At 41.8% G+C, this 22147-nt stretch overlaps 1 protein-coding gene across 3 annotated transcripts in view; it reads right to left on the minus strand.

Annotated features, from left to right (window-relative positions):
* Positions 1-22147, minus strand: part of ttll7 (tubulin tyrosine ligase-like family, member 7) — a 68551-nt gene that overhangs the window by 40248 nt on the left and 6156 nt on the right. For all 3 annotated transcript variants that reach the window (XM_020080495.2, XM_069521944.1, XM_069521945.1), the window contains exons 2-9: positions 20829-21209; positions 20386-20517; positions 18024-18145; positions 15749-15816; positions 14570-14728; positions 10512-10728; positions 8215-8379; positions 5134-5292 (exon numbers count right to left, since the gene is read on the minus strand). In XM_020080495.2, coding sequence (XP_019936054.1) covers positions 5134-5292; positions 8215-8379; positions 10512-10728; positions 14570-14728; positions 15749-15816; positions 18024-18145; positions 20386-20517; positions 20829-20853 — 1047 coding nt within the window. In that variant the 5' untranslated portion in view covers positions 20854-21209. The remainder of the gene's footprint in view (positions 1-5133; positions 5293-8214; positions 8380-10511; positions 10729-14569; positions 14729-15748; positions 15817-18023; positions 18146-20385; positions 20518-20828; positions 21210-22147) is intronic.

Here is a 22147-nt window from a genome sequence, read left to right on the forward strand (position 1 = left end):
AAAAAACTCCCTCTCAGGGCTAAAGGACGACATGATCCACAGACATTTAAACAAGAATGAATCCCACTAAATACAAAAGATTAATCAAAGGCAAAAAAAGAGAATGAAAGGTGGAAGAGGGCAAGAGAGACTCTGAAAGATAATTGAGTAAATCAAACTGTATGTATTCTCCTCTATCATTTTTCAACCAAGTAAATTCAATAATGAGGGGATAAAAATTATTTGGAGAGCACAGGTAGCAAGTAAATTCCTCCTTAATCACCCTGAATACACAATAATGTTCAACTCGGCTGATGTAGGCAGGGGTTAGAAAACACTTCTCCTCAGATTTCCTGAGGAAATATCTGAGAGGCAGTATAACCTCTAAATCCTGCTTCCCAAACACTCCCAGGGAAAACAGTTACGCTTTAAATTTACCTTTAAGGACATACAATTTTCATCTTGCTGTGCACAGATGAAATAGAATTTCAATTGAAAGCTTACACAACGGCAAGCCGGTATTTATTCCACACAGGAAATTAACAGTACTTTCTGAATTTGTTATTCATTTGCACTGTGTGTTTGTGTGTGCAGGGAATGTGAGAGAGGAAGAAAAAAAGGATCCCTGGTTTTGTTTCTGTGTGTATGTGTGTGTATCGGGGCATCTGTTTACTCTTGCCAGCGCAGATTACTCCCCACTAGCACACATACACAAACACATGTGCGCAGACACACACACACACACACTTGAACTGAAAAGAAAAGGAAGTCTGGATTATGTTGGCTCTGAGGGATGGACAGGCAAACCAAACTCATCTTGAAACAATTGGGGGACAGAGCACTGGAAGAGAGGAAAGTTGCAGGAAGGGGTGAGAGGAGGGAGGGGAGGGCTGGAGAATCACTGCCCTTGGGGGGAGCGGTCCATCTGCAGTCTGTTGGTCTGTTGTCGGAATGCCCATTCACACACACACACACACACACACACACACACACTGAGACACAAACAAATCTGTGCCACAGCTGACCTAACCATGCCCGCCTCATTAGCTGCCAGTCACTCTGCACAACCTGTCCTGAAGGATGCAGGGGGGGGGTTCATCCTCCTCTCTTTTATTTCTGCATTTTTATGAAAAGTTGTTTTCATCCCTCGCTTTTATTCCTCACTGCCTCTTTGACTGAATAAAGAGATGGGCTGTGGGCTGGGGTTTGATGGTAGGCAGATAGGAATGGTCATATACTCATATACACACACACACACACACACACACACACAGGTTTGAGCAGTTAGCCTTTTTAGGACCTTTCATTGACAGAACTGTATCCCTAACCTTAACCGTGACTAACTCATGACTAAGCCTAACCTTAACCTAACCACAATTCACATCTCACCCTTAACCAAGACCTCAGAAATGACAGTTAGCCTCATTAGAAGCAGGCTTTGGTCCCCTGAGGTCTACTGGTCCTGACAAGGCCAATGTTGATGATGGAGAAAGTAAGTAACAAAAATGAGTACACACACAGACAGTGTGCAGTAACTCTCATAGTGCATATGTGTGTCACTCTCACACACTCAAACTTTGGCCCAAACGAGCAGACCGACCAGTCTTTGAGCTGCTCGGGGTCCGTCACTTGAGAAAGCACTTCACACGGACCAGGTAGGTTTCTAATTATTTGTGCTCGCAACAAACACTTTGTGTTTTTAGGTACAGCTGACCAGTTGGCATTTTTCTGCTGCATGTTGGGAAAAACACCCATCAGGATGTCCATCAGGAGAATAACAGTTCTATTTGCTTCTTCTTTTTTTTACATGTAAAGGCTGGAAATAAATACATTTTTCTTGTCATCACCCATCACACACCAAATATTTCTTCCGTTTTCCTCCCTCCATTTGACGTTATTTGTCATGCTGGCTTACAGCACATCGGCCGTGGATAAACTTCACAGAGGAGGGTGGTGCAGGGGTGATAATGTTGTCCCATTACATTTCATTGAGTAAATACACTCCTCTGCTCACATTGGATTTGGAGACACCCCACGCACCACAATTTTAAGACAGTGCCACATGTTGGCAGAAATAATGAGAATGTCACTAGGCAGTTCATGAACTAAACCCAATATACGTGCATTCCTGCAGGAATCCTATTTTCCTTTGGATTTTTCTTTTGCATCTGTTTAATTTTGATTTCAAAATACAAAGAAAACACTCAATGTAGCCCTCAAAGCAAAAACCTTGGCACTGACAATACAAACCACAGTCTGGAAGTACAAGGAAACTGTGTGTGTGTGTGTCAATGTAACGCCTTTCCTATACGAGACACAGATGCTGTCTGGGCTGGTTTAATGAAAGTCACATCTCCGGTTACGCCATTTGAGCTAGAGTGTGTGTGTGTGTGTGTGCCTACTGTATGTCGCACTGATGTTTTGAATGTCAATAGGGGTAAAACTTGTGTTGAAAACCCTGCAGAATTAAGATAAGGATCAACACAAAGGCCTGTCTCCCTCCTCTTCTCCTCTTTCTTCACTCGCTCGGAGCACAATGCGCCTGTTTAAAGTCTGGCCTTGGTTTGAGAAGTATCTCTCTTGCCTTCTCTATTTTCAACCCTGCAACAAGCTATTTAGCAGGTGCGGACTTATCTGTGGGTTGTTCCTCTTGAGTATCTGTATCTGTTATCAGTATATTTGCTATTATTTCTCTTTTGCACTCCTTTGCTAAGAAAGAGCCGGTGTATTGTATCTACAGAGGCAAATGTGTGTCCTGCAGGCCTCTAATCACAGGAGTTTTCAGTTGCACTATTTTGAATACCTTCTCCCAAATAAAAACAATAAAAAAACAGTGGCTATTTTCCGGAGGTGTAATGGAGGACGTGACCGACAATCAAGTTCCTTTTCCTTCCCTAGCCTGCTGCACACATGCTCAGAAAAACAACAGACAAAAACATAAATACAAAGGGCAGGACTAATGTCAAGTGACAGTTTCTTACATATGATACCATCTAGCTTTCAGGTACCCAACTGGCTTTGAGTTTACACAGGTTGAACTTTCATTTCCTGGCTGCGAGTTTGCATGTCCGACAACCAGATTTGACGTTTTAAAGAGTAAAAGAGGAAGACATTGTCAGAACAGCAGTCTGGGTAAAGCCTCAACGAGGCGTGGCACACGTAATTCACAGTGACACCAATAAGGAAACCTGAGAGGTGTCCACAAATTCAAAACAAACCTGTAAAAACCAAGACTGCGTTCCAATTCCTGACACAATTTTTTACTATTTGGGAACTCAGAGGGGGTGACAGAAACAAAAAAATTGTGAAATGGGGTGAAATAGATTCAATTTACTGCAGAATGTTGAAACGGGATCTGCTGAAATATTAAATCTGGACCTGAGGGCTTGCTATGGGGTACCGTTTGTGGCAACCAGGCTGTGGGCCGTGCTGCGTGATACATCCTGGCTGAATAGGAATGAACGTTGTCGGGCTAAAAAGTGGTAATAAAGTCATTTTCAGGCTTGACAGCGAGGATTGGAGAAGGGGTCTCTCTGCTTGTAACTATCCCCTGACTAATCAGTCGAATTTTGGAAATAAATGATTGCTGCTGTAAATGTTGCGTGAAAGAGAAGCATGGTTCTGTGTGTGTGTGTGTGTGTGTGTGTGTGTGTGTGTGTGTGTGTGTGTGTGTGTGTGTGTGTGTGTGTGTGTGTGTGTGTGTGTGTGAGTGTGTGTGTGTGTGTGTGTGTGTGTGTGTGTGTGTGTGTAGGATGTTAATTGATGAGAGTTATAGAGAGCTGCTAGTAGCACAGGGGGGATCATTACCAGTGAAGTGGAACAACTGCATTCACGGCTCTTTGCCATGTCTCATACACATTTACACACACACACACACAGGCAGTCAAAAGGAACACAAAACAACTGCTCAACCACACAAAAAGAGTCAAATAGAGTAATTATATCACCCTAATTCCATGGTGACTCTTCTGAAAACAACAGACTATCACATGTCACTCCTTTCTTTCTTTCTTTCTTTCTTTTTTCTCTCCTTCAAATCACAGACTTTTGGAAATCACAAGATTTATTTTGGGTTGGCATGATGGCAGAAAAACAAACAATTATCCCAGAGGCATTTCCCATCCTTGAGTCAATTTGTGGGAAGGGGGCGGAGGGGTTGTGTGTGGGTCTGTGGGGGGGTGTACAGCCACTTTGGGTTAAAAGATTTAGGTCACACTTTAACTGACTGGCTGACATCACAGCGGCGCAACAGAAATCCTGGAGTGGACTTTGAAAATCGAATCCACCTCCTGGATGACTGACACTCGAGAGACTGACACTTAAGGAATGAGGGGCGGGACTCTTGTTAGTCAACCTGCCATCCTGACCTATATTTTCATACCAAGAACATATGTGTTTGCATGTTTGTGTGTGAGGAGGAGGGATGTTTGTCTTTTTGTATATGCTGCTGCATATGCAAGGATTTCCATGAGTATGTGTGTGGGTGTTTGTGTGTGTGAATGTACACATGCGTGTAATCGTGCATGCATGTTTGTGGTTGTGAACCTTCCTTTCATTTAACATGGGAAAGTGTCTCTGGTTGTGTTCAGAGGTGCACAAATACATACTTGAGACCGTGTGGGTGTTTGTGTGCGTCTCTGTGCACCAGGGATAAAAGTGTGTAAGCAAAATCAGTGTGTGTGTTTATGCTTTCTGTCAGTGTGTGGCAATGTCTCGCTCCCTCCTGCTGATGCCACATTACTTCGGTTTAGGAGCTGCTGTCACTTTGCGAGCAGCGTAGACAGGTGAGATTCCACAGACCTCAGCTGCGTTCTCTAAGACTGACTAACACCATCATACACACCCATGAATAAAAATTTTGTTAATCACAGGAAAAACACTCTTACTCTATTTCAATCATTTTTCATTGTGTGTTAAAAATTTAAAACATTAAGTTTGAATTTGGTGTAATATGGAACAGTAAAATTTGAAAAAGAATGACAATTAAATTTAAAATAAAAAACATCCCGAATGAATAAATTAAACTAACTCGTAAATACTCAATTTTTTTATATAAAAAATATATATTATAATATTTAAATTACAAAAAAAAATGAGACACACAATTGCATCGTTTCACGCAACACAGACATCCATGCAGGCTTGTGCTCGTACCTCCAGTAGCCAGGGTTTGAGTTTGCGGTCCAGGATGATGTCAAAGCCTAGGACCTCAAAGCAGACACTGTCGCTCCCTGGTGGTTGGCCGGGGCGACACATGCGGTAGGCGTGCAGCACGTGGGGTTCAGCCACTATTAATGTCTTAACCACCAGCTCCTGGCAGGACACACACACAAACACACAAAGAGAGTGAGTGTCACCAAAGCTGGGCTGAAAGACAGAACATAAATACCACTTTTCTGTTTATTCACCTTAAAAATTTTGAAGCTGATAAAGGTAAAACTGAAAATGATGGACTTTCTGCAGACAAATATTCAAACCTTTAGACGTGGTATTAAAATCAATGTAGCAACCATGATACATGTTTGACCTGTATGCTACACACATGATCCACAGATCTACCATCTACCTTTAATCTTTAATTCTCCTTTCTCCTAAAAATGCCCTCTCAGTTAAAAAGCTGGGGAGAAACACAGTGTTACTGGCACTGAGCTACACACACACCGTTTTCACCCACACACACTCACCAATGCTGCTGGTGGTGGTAGATTTGTGCAGCACTCAACCTGTGTGCATATGTGTGCTTGCACATATGTTTGCTGGCTGCTACCTGCCTGCCTTCTCCCACTGTGTATGTGGGGTAAACATGCTCTCTAGACTCACACACAAACACTCACACACACACATGGTAGAAAGCTTCCCCTCACCAGTCAGGCCCCACGCAGTGCTGCTGGCCTGCAGTATGCCATGTCCAGTTTTACTGCTGGGTGCAGGAGAGGGGCATGGTGGTCTGGCCCTAGCCTGATAAGCTGCGCCCCCGCTTACTGTTCTATCTGTCTGTCGCTCACACACCTCCATCCATCTATCCATCCAACCGTCTGACCCACAGGCTGCCCAGCACAAACACCTGCTCCCACTACCACCATTTATGCCTCAAGTCCCAGCACTGGCTGGTGTGTGTGCCTGTTTGTATATTATCCCCCCTCCTTATCCTGAGCACAGGCCACTGCAGAGAACTGCATGTTTTTGTATGTGTGCTTGTGTTTTGTTAGCTTTGAGCTTGTATTGTTTTATAAGCCTCTTGGATTTAAAATAAAAATATATATTTTTTCTCATTAGCATATGTTTGTGTATTATTTTAGTTTGCTCTGCATACATAATGCATTTTTTTTACATATGTTTTAATAGAGTCTCTTCTCTGTCTACATAAGTGCACTGGAGATACCGGAGGATACCAAAGAAGAGCTTGATAATTAGGATGTGCTGGTGGTTAATGAGGTCTTCTACCAACATTGTTTTTTTGGTTCAACTGATCTTATGAACTAAAGGAAGGATTAAGTAAAGTAAGTTAAAAGTTGTGACAGGGTTGGACAATAAAACGAGTATCTCAATATGATTTTCTTCAGTAGCAATATAGAAAATTCCAATATATATTGATATATTACTTATGTATTGTGCACATTTACACAGTGTCCACCAAAGATCACTTTGGCGTAACAAATCATATCATTCGATCATAAATGGTATTGTCACTTTAACTCCATCTAAGGTCCACTTAGAGTCTATTTTTTTGTTGCACAAACTTAAAAAAGTGTCTTCCCAATTGTCAAAAAAACCTTTTTTATAGTTTTTTATAATATTTGTAAATAGGATTAGGCATGTCTTCATACTCTGGCAAAATAGAGTATGTGTGTGGTTATATAAAATCCATAAGTGGCCCATTTGTAGTCACACTGCTCACGATATAATACCCACATAAAAAGCTTGTGGCTCTGCTGGTCAAACTCTTCCTCATCCCGGGCACATCAATATTACCTCAATATGAAAGAGATGCCACTGATGCAACATGAAAAAACACATATATACATGATATTCTTAACCCCACAGACAATCATCTGGACAACAAACTCGCTGACTCTCTGACCGTGACCGTTGGTGGAAAGAGTGAGGGCAGCCTGCTCGGTCTGTACAGAAATAAAATGTACGGACCCAAAAGGGGAGATGAAGAGAGGACAGCGCGCAGGGAGCTTAAATACAGAGTTGAAAAAAGCACAGCATGTGACTGCGAACAGACAGCACTAACACCAAAGGGGTGTCTCTTCTGAAGAAAAGCATAGAAGGAAAAAAAGTGGCGAGAAACCAAAAGGAGAGGACAACGGTGTGGCTGAGTCAGAAGGTGACACTTTGGTGTTCCACTGGAAACAAAGATGAGAGAGTGAGACAAGAAAGTGAAAATGTGGATTAGATGAAAAGAAACTTTAGTGCTTTGATAAAATGAAGCACACAGAGAGATCACACAAGATACATAGAAGAAGAAATGTTACAATGTTACTGCAACAAGAACTTTGTCAAACAGGCAACACACTGGCCACAATACTCACTGTAGTCTCAAGAGCCACTTCAACACTTCAGTCAACATGAACACAAAGAAAAGAAAAAGCTAATGAAGAGAGAAAATGAAAGATCACCCTGTGGAGAGGATGATAACCAATGAGATTTATTCTGAGAATGCTGAATGACGGTAGCATGAGAGCAGACAGAAAAACAGACTGCAAGCACCGAAGGAGCGTACGGCCCGAAAAACTTCAGACAGAGAGACAAGGAGTCAAGGTCAAGAAGAATAGCAAACAGCAAAGGACGCAGACAGAAGAAGGGCTGATGAAAGAAAATGAACAAAGTGAAGGTGTTTGGATGAGATGAGCTCAGAGTGGTGCCAGATAGGGTGAGCGTACCCTCCTGGAATGATGTTTTCACTGAGCTCTTCCTGGAGTTAAACACAGCTCTGATGCTCACTGAATTACTGTCATAACAAATCATATCAAACATTTGCTGCTTCACTTGTGTGCTGTGTCCATTTGTCTGCTGTGTGCAACTTGTGTTGGCCCATAAGAACAGCACGTGTATATAAGCGTGTACACACAGATTATACTAACGGATGTATGCATGTGTTGTTTGCATTTGTGGTGTGTTTTGTTATCATCGTTGGTGGTGTAGAAGTCCACATCCGCCACAATTTATCTGAAAACAACAGTGTAGCGTGTCTGTGTTTGTGTCTGTTTGAGTAGACTACCCACGTACAGAGACGTCTCCCCAGAACTTGGCCACATCATAGTCGTTGGTGCGGAGGAACTCAGTGAACCAGCTAATGGATCGCTTGCTTCCTTTGTCCACTGTCTCATCTCGCTCAAAGTTCTCATTGTGTTTGTTGACGGAGTAGTTGGTCAGATGCATGTAGAGCTGGCTCTGTGGAGACAAAATAGAGTAAAGTCGCACCACATTGACTGCGTTTACATGTGCACCTGCATCCTGGTTATGAGGCTTATCCTGGTTTTGATCATATTCAGGATTCAGTTTACATGGAATGTAGAGAAATCTGGATATTCATATTCCCATATACGTAATAAATTCAAGTATCCTATTTACTTATATCTTTTTACTGTTTGTAACAAGAGCAACAGCAAATATTCAACATCCGCTTTGGCCAGTGTCACAGAACCAGGGTGCAGTGGATCAAGATACGCAGCTGTGACAGGTGGGATCTGGCTGTCATGACATGAGTTCAGTGACACTGAATGAAGAGAGAATCTCCATATATGAGTAGGGCATAATTTTACCAGCTGTGTCACAGTTAAACTGTTAATGGGACCTGGGGTAACAACAGAACAAACACCAGTGGGCAGTGGTCTGAAAGCTGGATACGATTTTCTTATCCAGGATACAGAAATCTGGATATGACGTTTACATGCTTAAACACAAAAAAAAAAAAAAACGGGATACTTCATAAACCTGTTAATGACTGGGATACAACTGTGCATGCAAGTCATTGAACATTTGTATATACATGTTGGGAACTGTCTTTGACCAATTTCTAGATGTTTTTAATTTGAAAGCAAGTGCAATAACTTCAGGGGGTAGCCACTGATTTTAGATGCTGAGCGTGTGCTCACATGTGTTATTGAGTGGTTGATAACCATCCATCGTATATAACCCTGGTGTATCCCTCTCTTTAAACACCATCACTCACAGCTGAAGACAATGCATCCTTGCCCTTAGCCTACAAGGTAATAACACTGTGACTGCAGGCCACTCCAGCCCCTGATGGCTGTCTGGGAGCCACTCTCTGTGGGATTGAACATCCATCTCCATGGCATGAATCACTCCATCATGTGTCACAGACTGAATAAGCCAATCCAGTTCAACGTGTCTATGTCTTCATTATTCCGTGTGTGTGTGTGTCCTACTATCAACAGACTGTGCTTCAGCAGATACAGAAGCTCAAGGCAAATATGAGTGGCTTGATATTACAAATATCTGCATGTGGACAATTATACTCAGCCATGTGTGCATTCAGTAGTGTGTGTGTGTGTGTGTGTGTGTGTGTGTGTGTGTGTGTGTGTGTGTGTGTGTGTGTGTGTGTGTGTGGTGGGTTTGTTTACAGTATCACATGAGTACATGTTTGTTTTATGTTTTCATAAATCAATCAAACTGTTGTTTGTGTGTCTAATTTGATTATGTTGAGTTGCATGGCTCCAGGTCATGGCAGTGTATGACAAATACTTTGCTCTGTGGATCTACTTCTTTATTGAATTTCTGACTCACCTGATTGGGCACACACTAGGTGCTGATTGTACTAATATGAATCCATGAAATATTGTGCTTCAAGGGTTCTGACTAATAACGTACAGATACTGTAATACTTGCAATACTAAGCTGTGGTTCTCCTATGATTTTTTTCCGAAGTGGTAGCCATAGATTTTGTTTACTACCATAACTTATTCATTAACAGGAGGCCAACAATAACAATGTTGCAGAATTTTGCTGGTCTGGCGGTGCAGGTTGGTTCTTAAAATGGGTTGGGTGGGTGCAGATAATAACTAGAATAGCACTCAGTAGAGTGGATACCTTGTCCAAGGCCCGATATTCTCCTTAATTCAATTAAGCTTCACCTAATTGCACACACTCAAAGCTATCAGTCCTCTTCATATGCCTGATTTTTTTCATCAAGATCCATGAATTGCTCCCTGGGAAATCAGTGAAAATTTCCAAAAATGCTCAACCTCACAATGTTAAAGAAAGTGATTAAAAAATTTCCTGGATTCCCTGACCTACACCACATCCTTCTATCAGGTTTTGAAGTAATCCAACCAGCAGTTTTTGCATAATCGGGTAAAACAGGCAGGGGTGAAAACATAACCCCCAAAAAACCTTGACCCCTGCATCACTATGGTGTACAGATGCCACACGGATAAAGATGCATGTATTGTAATTACTAACAAGGTATATGTCTACAACCATGAGTGCGTCAAAGTCTGTGTCTGCAGCTTTAAGGTCATCACACTATCATTATTTTTATCAGCACTATTGATGTGACTCACCAGGTTGGCCTCACTGGGTGCATGGTACTTCTCTGTGCCCATGCGAACCAGGCCGTCGTTGTAGAGGAAAATGCGAAGTGGGTCACAGGACGTGACGAGGATGTAGATGCGCAGGTCAAACTTGTAACCCTCCATCAGGAAGGGCTTGTCCAGGTACTCCTGAACAATAAAGTGTTCCTGGGCTGGCAACTTCTCACAGTTACGGATAAGCGAGATCCTGGATAGACAGAAACTTTATTAATCCTCGGGGGGGAAATTGGGGTGTCGTCAGCAGCATAATAAAATATGGCATGGTAAAGACAAAAAAGATAATTAAAAAATGATAGATGGGAGCATAGCGGGGACCATGAGCATGACTGATGATATTGGCACTGTCTTATATTTATATATGCTGAGGCAAAAAAAAAAAAATGGACCAAACAGTATACAGATTTTATGGGTTTCAACACAATCTATAATTTCACAGTCACCTGGAAAAGTCGTAGAACTTTCTTTAAAATCACATCACAGATTAAATTTCCCCTGCTCCTGTTTTAAAATCATGAATATAAAGCATAATAATCTACAGGAGTAATAGATGCAATCTGAAGAGAAGATACGTACACGCTGCATGGAATAATTTTTTCATTTACATTAATTGCATTTAGCCCTTGGTGTGTAAAAGGGTCAGAGCCATGGTGCCCTGATGGTTTACATGTGACCACCACTGCTACAGAACCTTCCATGAAAATATGTAAATCAGTGTCCTCAGCATGCCTTCAGGTCTAGCATGAGCGGGACAAACTGTTTGGCTCTGTGGGGCATCGAGCATTCAAAACATTCTGTTCCTCTGGCCTTCTAAATGAAACTGCTGAAATACAAATGCATGTAAAACAGACAGGTACAAAACAAATGCTGGTTTGTCTGAGCAATTCTCTGCGAGCATCTGGAGAACATTGGGATTTTTTTTTTTTTCACTTGGTCTAAATTGCACAGTGCATCAAATGCTGGAGCAGGGTCTTTTAGCCATGTGCAGGTTAATAGGAGCAGACACTTTGCTTCGTTTTAACCTCCACACTAATTAATTTGCTTTGGTCTCATGTCACTCACACTCAGGCCTTAAAGTATGCAGACCAGAACTGGACTGTGTTTGAGTTGTGTTAGTTTGTGTGGATCCATGTGACTGTGCATTCGAGGGTGAGGGGCAATATTTTCAAAACTTGTGTGTGTGTCTATCCATAAGTGTTAGTGTGTGTTTGTGTGTGTGTGTGTGTGTTTGTGTGTGTGTGTGTGTGTGTGTGTGTGTGTGTGTGTGTGTGTGTGTGTGTGTGTGTAGAGAGGGTGAGGGGTCGTTCTTAAACAATCTCCCACTATGTATAAGTCCCGTTACTGACCTATATCACAGACACTGAAAGTTAAGACCCACTTGGGCTAAATTGGTTTCATGCACAACCTGGAAGGCTCCATTATACACATGTAGGCCACAGGACACAATATTTTGGCCAAGATGAAAAGACCTCATTGTTCAAAAAAGTAGATTTTGAGGTAAAGTAGATTTTCTGGCACAGAGCCACCAGAGAGCAAGCGTTGTTGTGTTCCTGTGGCTTCTGTAATCACAGCCAGAACAGACAGCATTGTGGGAACAGTGCAGACTGTGTTGTTGTTATTTAACGGAAGAATTCACCTGCTCAGTTGATTCAGTTAAAGAGGCTATATTTTTCAAAAACCAGTGTGAATCTAGATGGGATCAGGTATCATCTTTCAGGTTATGGTTAAATAAAGTGTTGTTGCAGCACTACTCTTTTCAGAGGTCTGATAAAACCTTCCCATCTTTTAGATCTGCCTTGGTGGAATGTTGTTGTTACATTGGCTTTATCAATCACCACTTGCACCCACCAGCTAAAAGACAGCTGTATTAACGAAGAGTGCCTGCTTATCACTGCTCTTGAACACAAAAGAACAGGGAGAACTTGATCGGAGCCTGACCGATGATGTGAGGGGCCCTCCTAACTGGCAGACAGCACGCTGAATGATGAGGACAGGGTTAACAGTGTTAGTTAGTCGAGGAGGAGTATAGCTGAGGAGAAGACGACATGATTGATGAGCCGGGGTGTCAGATAATCATGGCCCACTCTCCCCTGCCTATTTAATTTGGCACCTGAGGGAATCTCGCCTTTTTAAGCCCCACACGCGCTTTTATTTTGTTTCCCTTATAACAAGCCGCGCTTCAGACACAAACAATAACTTAATTTAGTTGGCCGACCGAAAAATAAATTACAGGGGGTAGATATAACTTAATTTTGTGCCGCGTCACACCATGCAAAAAAAAATAGAGAAAAATCTAATCTTGTGAGCCGCCCACCATTGAGTGGTTGAGCTAAACTCATCATCTTTCATATGCTTAATGTATTGCAATAATTCAGCCTTTGCAGCCTTTTATTCTTTAATAAATAAGGGCTTAGTGCTGCATGGAGTTATAAGTAATGCTCACATTATACCAGAAAGGACAAATTCAAAGAGAATGAGAGGGAAAGGTGAAGCACAATGAGCCATTTGTACTTCAATATCCCCACCTATTGGTGCCAGTGATGAATGCACTCCAAAGTATTCTTCATAACATGCACTTCAAGGTTCACATAAAAAAAGAGGTCAAAAAGAATATTGAATAAATGTTTTGCAATCTTAAATGTTTCAACAGATTCATAAGTGCTCAAGAGCTGTGCAAAGAAAAACATTTTTTGAGAGGACCCTGTTTTTAGTTTGTATGTAAGTGGAGTGAAATAGAAAAATGAAATAGAGTTCTTCGTACAACCAGTTACACTTGAACTTGTTGAACTCAACCTCCTTCACCTCCAAATACTTGAGCTGGTTTTTAATCTGTTAACAGACAAATGAGTTAGTTTGACTCATTCTAAAAAGCAATAGAATCACTTTTTGTCATTTTTGCATCCTATTTGAAATCACATATTCTGGTCAGAGAAGACCAAATTTAATTAATGGTTCTTCTCACTTGTTTTCACATATAGAGCATGTATGGTCAAGCCCCTGCTGACATCACTGACCTGCTCCATTTGAACAGACCAAGTAGGACAAGAACTTACCGGTTGTCCCATGTACTCTCTTAAAAACTAAAGGTGATCGTGCTTCTAACATTATGGAATCATTTTCTTACTTACTTAGCCTAGATTTGCAAAACAAGAGCTTTAAAATCAATACCAACCCTACACTCGCTCAGGCTTATGATGTTCAGTTGTGTGTCTTCAGAGGGTAGTCAATTCAACTTTTTAAAAATTGTTATTTTGTAAAACTATTCCTGCACATCAGGGGAACAGAATGTGATGCCAAATATAACAATGTTCACAGCTGGTTTAAGAATAACTTGAGGTTGAGGCAACACAAACAAAACAGCTTGAGTTTCGCTATTGTTGTAATTTAGAATGAAGAGTTGTACCTTTTAAACTGGTCATTGTAAAGTAGAGAGTACAGTGGGCATGTAACCACCCACACAGTTAAATAAAATAAATAATTTGGTGCTGATTCCCAGAATACTTCACAAATTCTGCTGTCAGGATTAAGAACACATACAAACAGAAATGTGACATCCCGACCTGAGATACTTTATTGGACTGTGTGGAAATATGAATTCAGGACCCACAGCCGCCTCATCCTTTGATAAAGAGATGTTGAGAGACAGAGAACACTGCAGCTGCCACCTTGGTCTAGGAACTACAGTAACTGCATAGGATCATTCATATGTGTGTGTGTGTGTGTGTGTGTGTGTGTGTGTGTGTGTGTGTGTGCGTCCTCCACTAGCAGTGATAACTTCTGATTAATGGAGAGTGTGACCATCAAGGACAATGAGGCCAACAAGGAGATTCCCCACACCCTCTCAGCATGATGTTTCCATAGACGCCCATACCTTGTTTTGTTGTGCTTGTCCTTTATTTGGTCTAATGCTAACATCCTCCTTTAACTCACTCTCTTGCTTTCTATCCCCTCCTTTAGTCACTCTCTTTCTCTCAAGTCTTACTGCTGACGTGTTGAGATCGCTCTGTGGCACTTGTCGCCCTCTGACCTACCCGTGACCCATGGCTCCATTGGCAGGTTTGACGATAAAGGTCTTCTGCTTGCGTTTCCTGCGCAGTTCTTTGACGTAGTTCTGGAACTGAGTGTACTCAGCTGGGAAGATCCAGGTTTTGGGTATGAAGCTGTACTCTTGAGCCTGGATCTTGATCATTCTGGAGAGACAGGGGATAGGAGGGAGTACATTTGAGTCCTTTTACATAATGAATATTACCTACTTCTCTCATTTTAAGACTATCCTTTCATCCGTCCATCCATTATCTATACCATTTACCCTGTTGAGGGTTATGGGAGCCAATCCCAGCTGACATTGGGCAAGAGGTGGGGTACACCCTGGACAGGTCACTAGCATGTCAAAGGGCCAACTTACAGAGGCTCCATCCATACTACAACATTTTCAGCATTTTCAAAACTAAAACGATCTCTATTCACACAAATTTGTTTTTTTTAAATTCTCGACCATACTAACATGGCTGAAAATGGACATCAAGTGACCCCTCACATACACTGGGAATGTACGTGCCAGTGAACACAGGATTGTTAGTTGCACATTTCTTGAATAATAGCTTGTCTCCTACATATGTAAGTGGTTGTATTATAGTAAAATGCAGAATCTATCTGCAAAACAGCTCTTAGCAAAGACAACAGGGTCAGAAACGCTTGTAATTGATTATCCATGTTGCCATGCTACACTGGTAGCCAAGGCTAATTCCGTAACGATCAGCGAAGGCCTAGGTGTGTCTTAGCCGTTTCCAAACATCTCCATTTTAGCGGCTCTAAAACTCCAGAGTAGTGTGGACACCAGGCACATCTATAGAAGAGTTGATGCATATTCAAACGGAAACATATTATTGTGAATGTAGCAAGAGACCTACAGTCTTTTTAATTACCCCAATCAGCATGTCTTTGTACTGTAGGAGTACCAAGAGAGATTTTTAGATGTACATGTTTTAAAATTATAATTTGCATTTTTTTTTTGTTTAAATGACATCCACCTACATTCTCTTCTTTAACGTCAGTATCTTCTTCTTTATTGGCTTTAGCTGGTAATAGTGGAATGCTACAAGTCACCAGTTGTAATGTCTTGCAGAGCTTTGAAATGCTGCTGCTTCTGCACATCATCAACTGAACCAAATAAATCTCCTTTTCTGTGTTAAGAGAGACAGAAAACTTACTTGGACATGTTTCTTGCTAGGCAGTCTTTCCGGCAGATTTCGCCCATGCCAGGGAAATGGTTAATTCTCTGCAGAGGGACAGGCAGACATAATAATGTTGTTAGGGCCATTACGCCACTCAATTCCACCCCCACCCCTTCATAAAAATGAGCACATTAAAGGCAGCAACCTGAAGTGAGCTTACAATGTCCTGACATTTATGCCCAATTACGGACTCAAAACAAAAAGGTGACGCTGAGACCTTTCTCAACCCTTATTTAGTTTACCATGTTTTTTTTATACTTTAAAGGTTGGGGAGGAAAGAGGCGAGGAAAAAAAAAAAAGATCAATCTCAACTCCGAGGGGCCGAGGTAATTGGTTCTGCATCACAAGCTCCTGCAGTGACAGTTGAATGAATTGCTTTGAGTGCGTCGAAAGGGGGGCGGGGGGTAAAGGAAGAAACTCTGGATTTTCTGTATTCTTTGACCAAATGAGCCTGAACAGGGGCGTTAATTAGGCTCATATGAACTGAAACTTGACAGCAAACTCTCACAGTACATCACTAAAAGGGGAAAAATTAGCAGAGGGAGAGAGAGAACGAGTGGAGGGGGGGGGGGGGAGAGTGTAAAAAGAATCTGTGACTATTATCCAAACGAGACAGCCGTAATTAGGGATTCGGAAGAATTGCACAATTATGCCAATGCTGTGAGACAACATGGCTTGTGCAGGGAAATCAAAACCAATTGTTGAGGGACTCCTGCTTTTCATCTGAGACATTATCTCATGAAACACCACAGCAGCACGAGGGAATGAGTGAAAACAATCGAGAGCAAATCACCAGTTCTGTGTGAAACATTAGCCACACCGCTACATGTTAAGCTGTTACAGTATTTGTAATATTCAATCTGCTCAGCTGAACTCTTGCTGCCCTTATCCTACCTAACAAGATATACTCTTTCTGACCATTCTGAAATTGTATCGATCATTAGTACCCGCTCTAATCAAATAAGCAGCAGATAAGATGGATGGCGAACGCTTGCAGGGGGGGGGCAGTTAAGATCACGCAGCAGGACAGGGGGGTCAAACAGAGGTAAGATCATTCTCAGAATAGCACACACAACTCAGAGCAACCCTTGTTGTTTAGGCCTGTCTTATCAACATCACTGGTGACATTTGAAACCTGGCCCACCACCCCCTGCTGCTCACAACTTGTCAGTCTACCTGTCAGTCTTCCATCTGTCTCAGTGTAGGCTCTGTTGTTCCCTCTGCCGCTCACTCTGTCCGCCCCTCTCTCCTATTTGCTATTCTCCCTCTTACATCCCGGGGTCTAAGGGAAAGCAGATGGACAGATTCTGTCCATCTTCACCTTTTTTTATTTTTTTATTCTGACATTTACTGTATTTCAATTGAATCGTTTTAGCTTCCCCCAATTTCATCTGTCCCAAATGCCTATATATACTATTTCCTTTTCAACTGCACTCATTACTTTTTTCTTATATTTTTTAATTTATTTACAAAAAATCTTTATTCCCTTGATTTTTAATAATTGACAAACTTATTTGTAGGCATGTGGCATTTTTTCACTGCTGAGCTTAACCAGCAATACACATTTTTGAAGCTTGTCCTAACATGTAGTTTGTTGGCATGTACATGTACTAGCAAATAAATTGACTGTATATCTGGTAACAGGGATAGATTTAAGGTATTTTCTATTTAAATTGTGAATAAATCTCTTGTTACAGATCAGACTTGTTTATATTTTACTGAAGCATGAGTCTTTGCATCAGAATTGTTTTAGTTTTTTTCAATTGAATCAAATCTAGGAATGCTTTGTGCTCAAGTAATCTGCAGAAATGTTTAACCAAAGAAGGGAAAGAAGGGTTTTGTTTTTCTTCACCAGAAAAGTATTTAGATATGCACTGTTGCATCTCTTTCACCTTTACTCTTAGGGAACACTTTACCTTATCTTTAAGAGAAAAACTATGAGAGGCATGTTATTTTATTTCTTAAGTCAGATGAACACATATGATCTTTTTCAGACGTGCTCCTCAAAACCTTTAATTCCCACTTTTAACCAGTTCCACTGGAAACTCACGGGAGGGAGCTGATCAGTAACATAATCCTTGGCTGTTTGCCACTGAGCATTTTTATTGGAGCACGCTGTAAAGGTTCAAATCCAGACTTTTCCCCATTCTGTGAAGAAATTGAATCTGCCACCCTTTCGGTCATAAACTCTCCTCTCATACCTCTGGGTTACCAAGGTGTGCTGAGTTGACATGGCAGCCACACAGCGTACCTGATAATTCCTGAGCTCAGCGATTTTCTCGTGCTGCACGGCCGAGTCGTTCCAGATGAGGTTGGCCGTCTCATCTTCATCCCGGGTCTTGATGAAGTCCATCTCATTGATGACAATGCGAACTGAGGGGAAAAACACTCATTAGACCGTATTCCATTAATTCAACAATACTTTCATTTAAATAAACTTTATATTCTTCCCTTAGGAAAATCCTCAAAGCTTTTTTCATGGTGACAACTGACTGATATTGATGCAACAATGAGAAGATGTTATTTAGACCCACAAATCAAATATTTCTACTCTATAGATCAGTGTTTCACTCAAACAGTTTGCTGTGCTTGAATTCTGTTTTTGCATACATTAAGAGAGAAATGGCTCCTGGAGATAATACATCAAAAAGCTAACAGCAATATTTACCATTCATTGGATGGTTGCAGAGCAGCCAATCGTAATGTCTCTCTTCAGAAAGATAAATTAATTGTCCATAATGCATTCAAATCCCAGTGGAAACCCCACAGTATTAGAGATAGGTGGCAAGCCAGTTTTGACATTAATCCAACAACTATTCATTATTCAGTGAGGAATGAAAAATTCATATGCCCTAACGAAACGGTATTAATTAATTTTCTTGAAAGCCTTCACAAACCTGGAGAAGGCTTGCTTAATGTTGCGTGATGGCATTTGAACAGGAAAAGGATGGTTTCCATGTGACTTCATCCATCTTTAAACGTTGAGTTAGTCGAGGCTAACAGTGTTTTGCTAACTGGAACAGGGTGGGTTTACATCACAGCAGGCCTATGCCTACAGCCCCCAGTCGGGGCTTTTAGTACAAACCTGTAATCAATCCTTTCTTAAATATCTAACTATGCATATAAATCTTTAGGCCCTGCGATTACAGTCCCTTCTCAGTGGGTGTGAAGCAAATTTCTAACACCGTTTTCCCTGACCTTTAACCTTTACCTGTATTACTATAAATCCTCAAACAAAAAAAGACAGGTGTGAAAAAAAGTGAGCCATCTATCTGGCCCTTAGTGTTAATTTCCCTTCGAAATAGCCCTGCACTACCCGCAGAATGACCACTGAGAGGGTCTCGTCACAGCTAGAGAACTGACTCACAGCTAGACTCCCATCTTCCTGCAGAATCCCACCCGCCCCTAACTTCTACTGGCTGCTGCTGACTCCTTAGTTTCATAGGTTGTACTTCACCCCTGAGAGCTCTGCTGCCACACAATATACAGAGCAGGCGAGGACTGCTTACTGCACTCTTTTGGTCTCAAAAAAAGGAAAAGAAAAAAAATACTCACTGCCTAGTTAAATTACTTCGATAAAGATTTATGTATGTGTGGCCGAGGCCGAGCTGTCTCCGTGTGAAAAGTTCCACTGAACTGGAATAGCTTTAATTTAAGACATTATCACGATGACCTGCGTCAAACAACCTGCCACAGCAAATTGATTTTTACTGTTGAGACAACATTGTGATTGGATTTGTGGTGTTTTCAGGGACTGACTGAGCCTTTCTGAGAACTTTTTCTGAAACAAACACACAATTCACTGTGTCACTGTACATTAATGTTGCCTGCAGGACCATACAACACGATGGTCCTGGTCACTCATGAAATTAAATTTAGGATATAAATTCGGGAGCTTGAATTCTGAGGGTTTGTAGTGAACATACTTTCACCGGATCTGATATAAATAGCTTATAAATCAATTCATATTTAATGTGTGTTTGTTAATATTAACACTGCTTCCCACATGTTAAGTATAGTATCTTGAAAAAAAAGATTAACTGAAGTTATTACCTCTGTGCACTTGTTTGTCAGCAGGTTTGTGCCAAAACTACTTAAAGAATTTACAAGAAACTTGTTCGAAGTTTTTTGACATTTTCAAAGATTTACTAGTGAATAATTCATGTGTCTTGATGAAAAGATTCGGGCATATTTAGGGGACTGATATCTATGAGTGTGTGCAATTTGGTGTGGCTTGATTGAATTTACAGGAACCTTCGGGCCTTGGTAGAGTGCCTTTCTAGTATTAATGCTGCAACTGAAACCACAGCCACTTACACCACTGCTAAACCTTTTCAGGCTACTTGTTTTGTTTTCCAATAAAAAACATCAATACTAAGATAATGTACAAAGATGTAAGGGCTTCATCCCCCATCTCGCAGAAAGCCTCTTTTCCAACCTTCAGTGGTTTCACATTCAAGATCTGAGATCAAAAGGTATTTTAACTTTCTGTAGCTGCTTCTCAACCCTGTCTTTAATCGAGTCTAAAATCTTTACTGAACATTTCTATGTATTGCTGTAATAACCGCAATTTCAAAAGCATTTTGACATCACCAGAGGCAGGGCTACCGTACCGATCTCATATTTGGTGCCAGCAACATTGGCGTTGATCCTGCCTTTTTTCTTTTTCATGTGTGTCTTCCTCTTTGCACTGCTCTGGTAGGAGCCCACAGATGGCCTGTTCATGGGGGACGCTCCTTGATCCTCTGGAGGAAGAGACAGCACACAACAAAACTAGATACAGAGACAGCTTGTGCTCCTTACGGGGGGGGTTACGAGTCACGAGAGTTTCAAATATAATTCTCTATTATCTGCAGAGGGTTTAGTTGAGTTGTCTCAGGGTACTTTTATTCATACATGTATGTGTATGTCGCTTTAAGTATGAGAGAATAGTTAAGATGAAAAGACAGGTACCTACAAGTATGGACTGGTTTATGTGTGCTTGACAGTGTACAATATGCATACAGAATAATCCTGTCGGTCATGGAGAGTTAAGAGTTGGACCCTTCTTACTCACCTCCATCATTGGGAGGGGAGGGCATCTCAGGGGCTGGAGTAGCAAAGGGGCAAGCCGAGCTCTCTGCCAGGCTTGGTGGGTGGGCTTAGCAGGGGTACTCACAACACCCTCCAAGGGCTCTCTCACACTCGCTCTAGTTGGTTTTCAAGGCTGTGTGGACGATGCGGTTCGGGATGGCCGTGTGGATCATCTGAGCACCTCCCCAGAGCCCCTCAGCAGCATTGAGAGTAGCAGAATCTGAGCAGGCACTGGAGTTTGAAGGGGTGGTGGGGGAAGAGCGGGAGGGGGAGGGACTCTCAAGGGTCTACACAGCCCCAGCTTATTTACAGACCCAAGAGGAGAAAGGGAGGGAGGGGTGGACAGAGGGAAAGATCGGAATGCCTGTGGAGGAGAAGAAAAAAGACATTTTACAGCTGCAGAACAGCAGCAGTATGGGCTGACTGCTCAGAGGGAGTCTGCGGTGTGGATTAACGTGTTCTTTCTTGCTGGACCGGAGCGTGTTGGACATGCGTTTGATTCAAAGCAGCAGCAACAGCAGCACACAGGCCTATCACAGTCTACATCAGTCAATCTGACATTGATCATAGCAGTTCAGGGAGGAATCAGTGCAGCTCTGACACCACAGAGCCGTACGAATGAAATAATCTAAAGCTGTGTGATGTCCGCTGGACTAATTGGTATTCCATGGAACCACGGTGAAATATTAATGCGGCTGTCAAGTAAAAAGAGTTTGCAGCATCTCATTGTGTGTAATGCTTATGCCAGCTGGGTTTCATTGTATGTCTGGGAGGTCACTTCATTCAAACAGATGGCATCTTTACAGTGGTTTGTTAAAAGGATGCTTCAGGCTATGAGCAATGTGCAAAATTAACACCAGTCACCAGCCAAAGTCTCTCATTGTCTGGCTGCAGTCTGCGTGTGTGTGTCATCAAACCATTTTTGGAGGTAATCAACCAATGCTGAGATGTCCTCTCACATAAAATGTTTGTTGGCTAGAACAGCACAGTGACTCAGTGGCTAGAAGCGCTACCTCACAGCAAGAAGGGACCGTTTGAGGCCCTGTCGTCTTTCTGTTACATTCATGTGTTCCTCTTTTTGTCACTGTGTGTTCTTGTGTCTCGATTCCTCCCATTCTCAAAGGATTTAGCAGCATTCACGTAGATCGAGGACTCCTAACTGCCCACAGGTGTGAATATGTGTGACTCCATCCAGCGATAGACTCCAGCAAACCATAAATAGTTTTTCCACCTCACTTGGAACGATTGCAGCTGCTTATATGAGCCCCACAAATCAAATGGTGCTAAATGTTAAGTCACAAT

The sequence above is a fragment of the Paralichthys olivaceus genome, chromosome 3 (genome assembly GCF_024713975.1).
Source record: "Paralichthys olivaceus isolate ysfri-2021 chromosome 3, ASM2471397v2, whole genome shotgun sequence".
NCBI classification, from domain to species: domain Eukaryota; kingdom Metazoa; phylum Chordata; class Actinopteri; order Pleuronectiformes; family Paralichthyidae; genus Paralichthys; species Paralichthys olivaceus.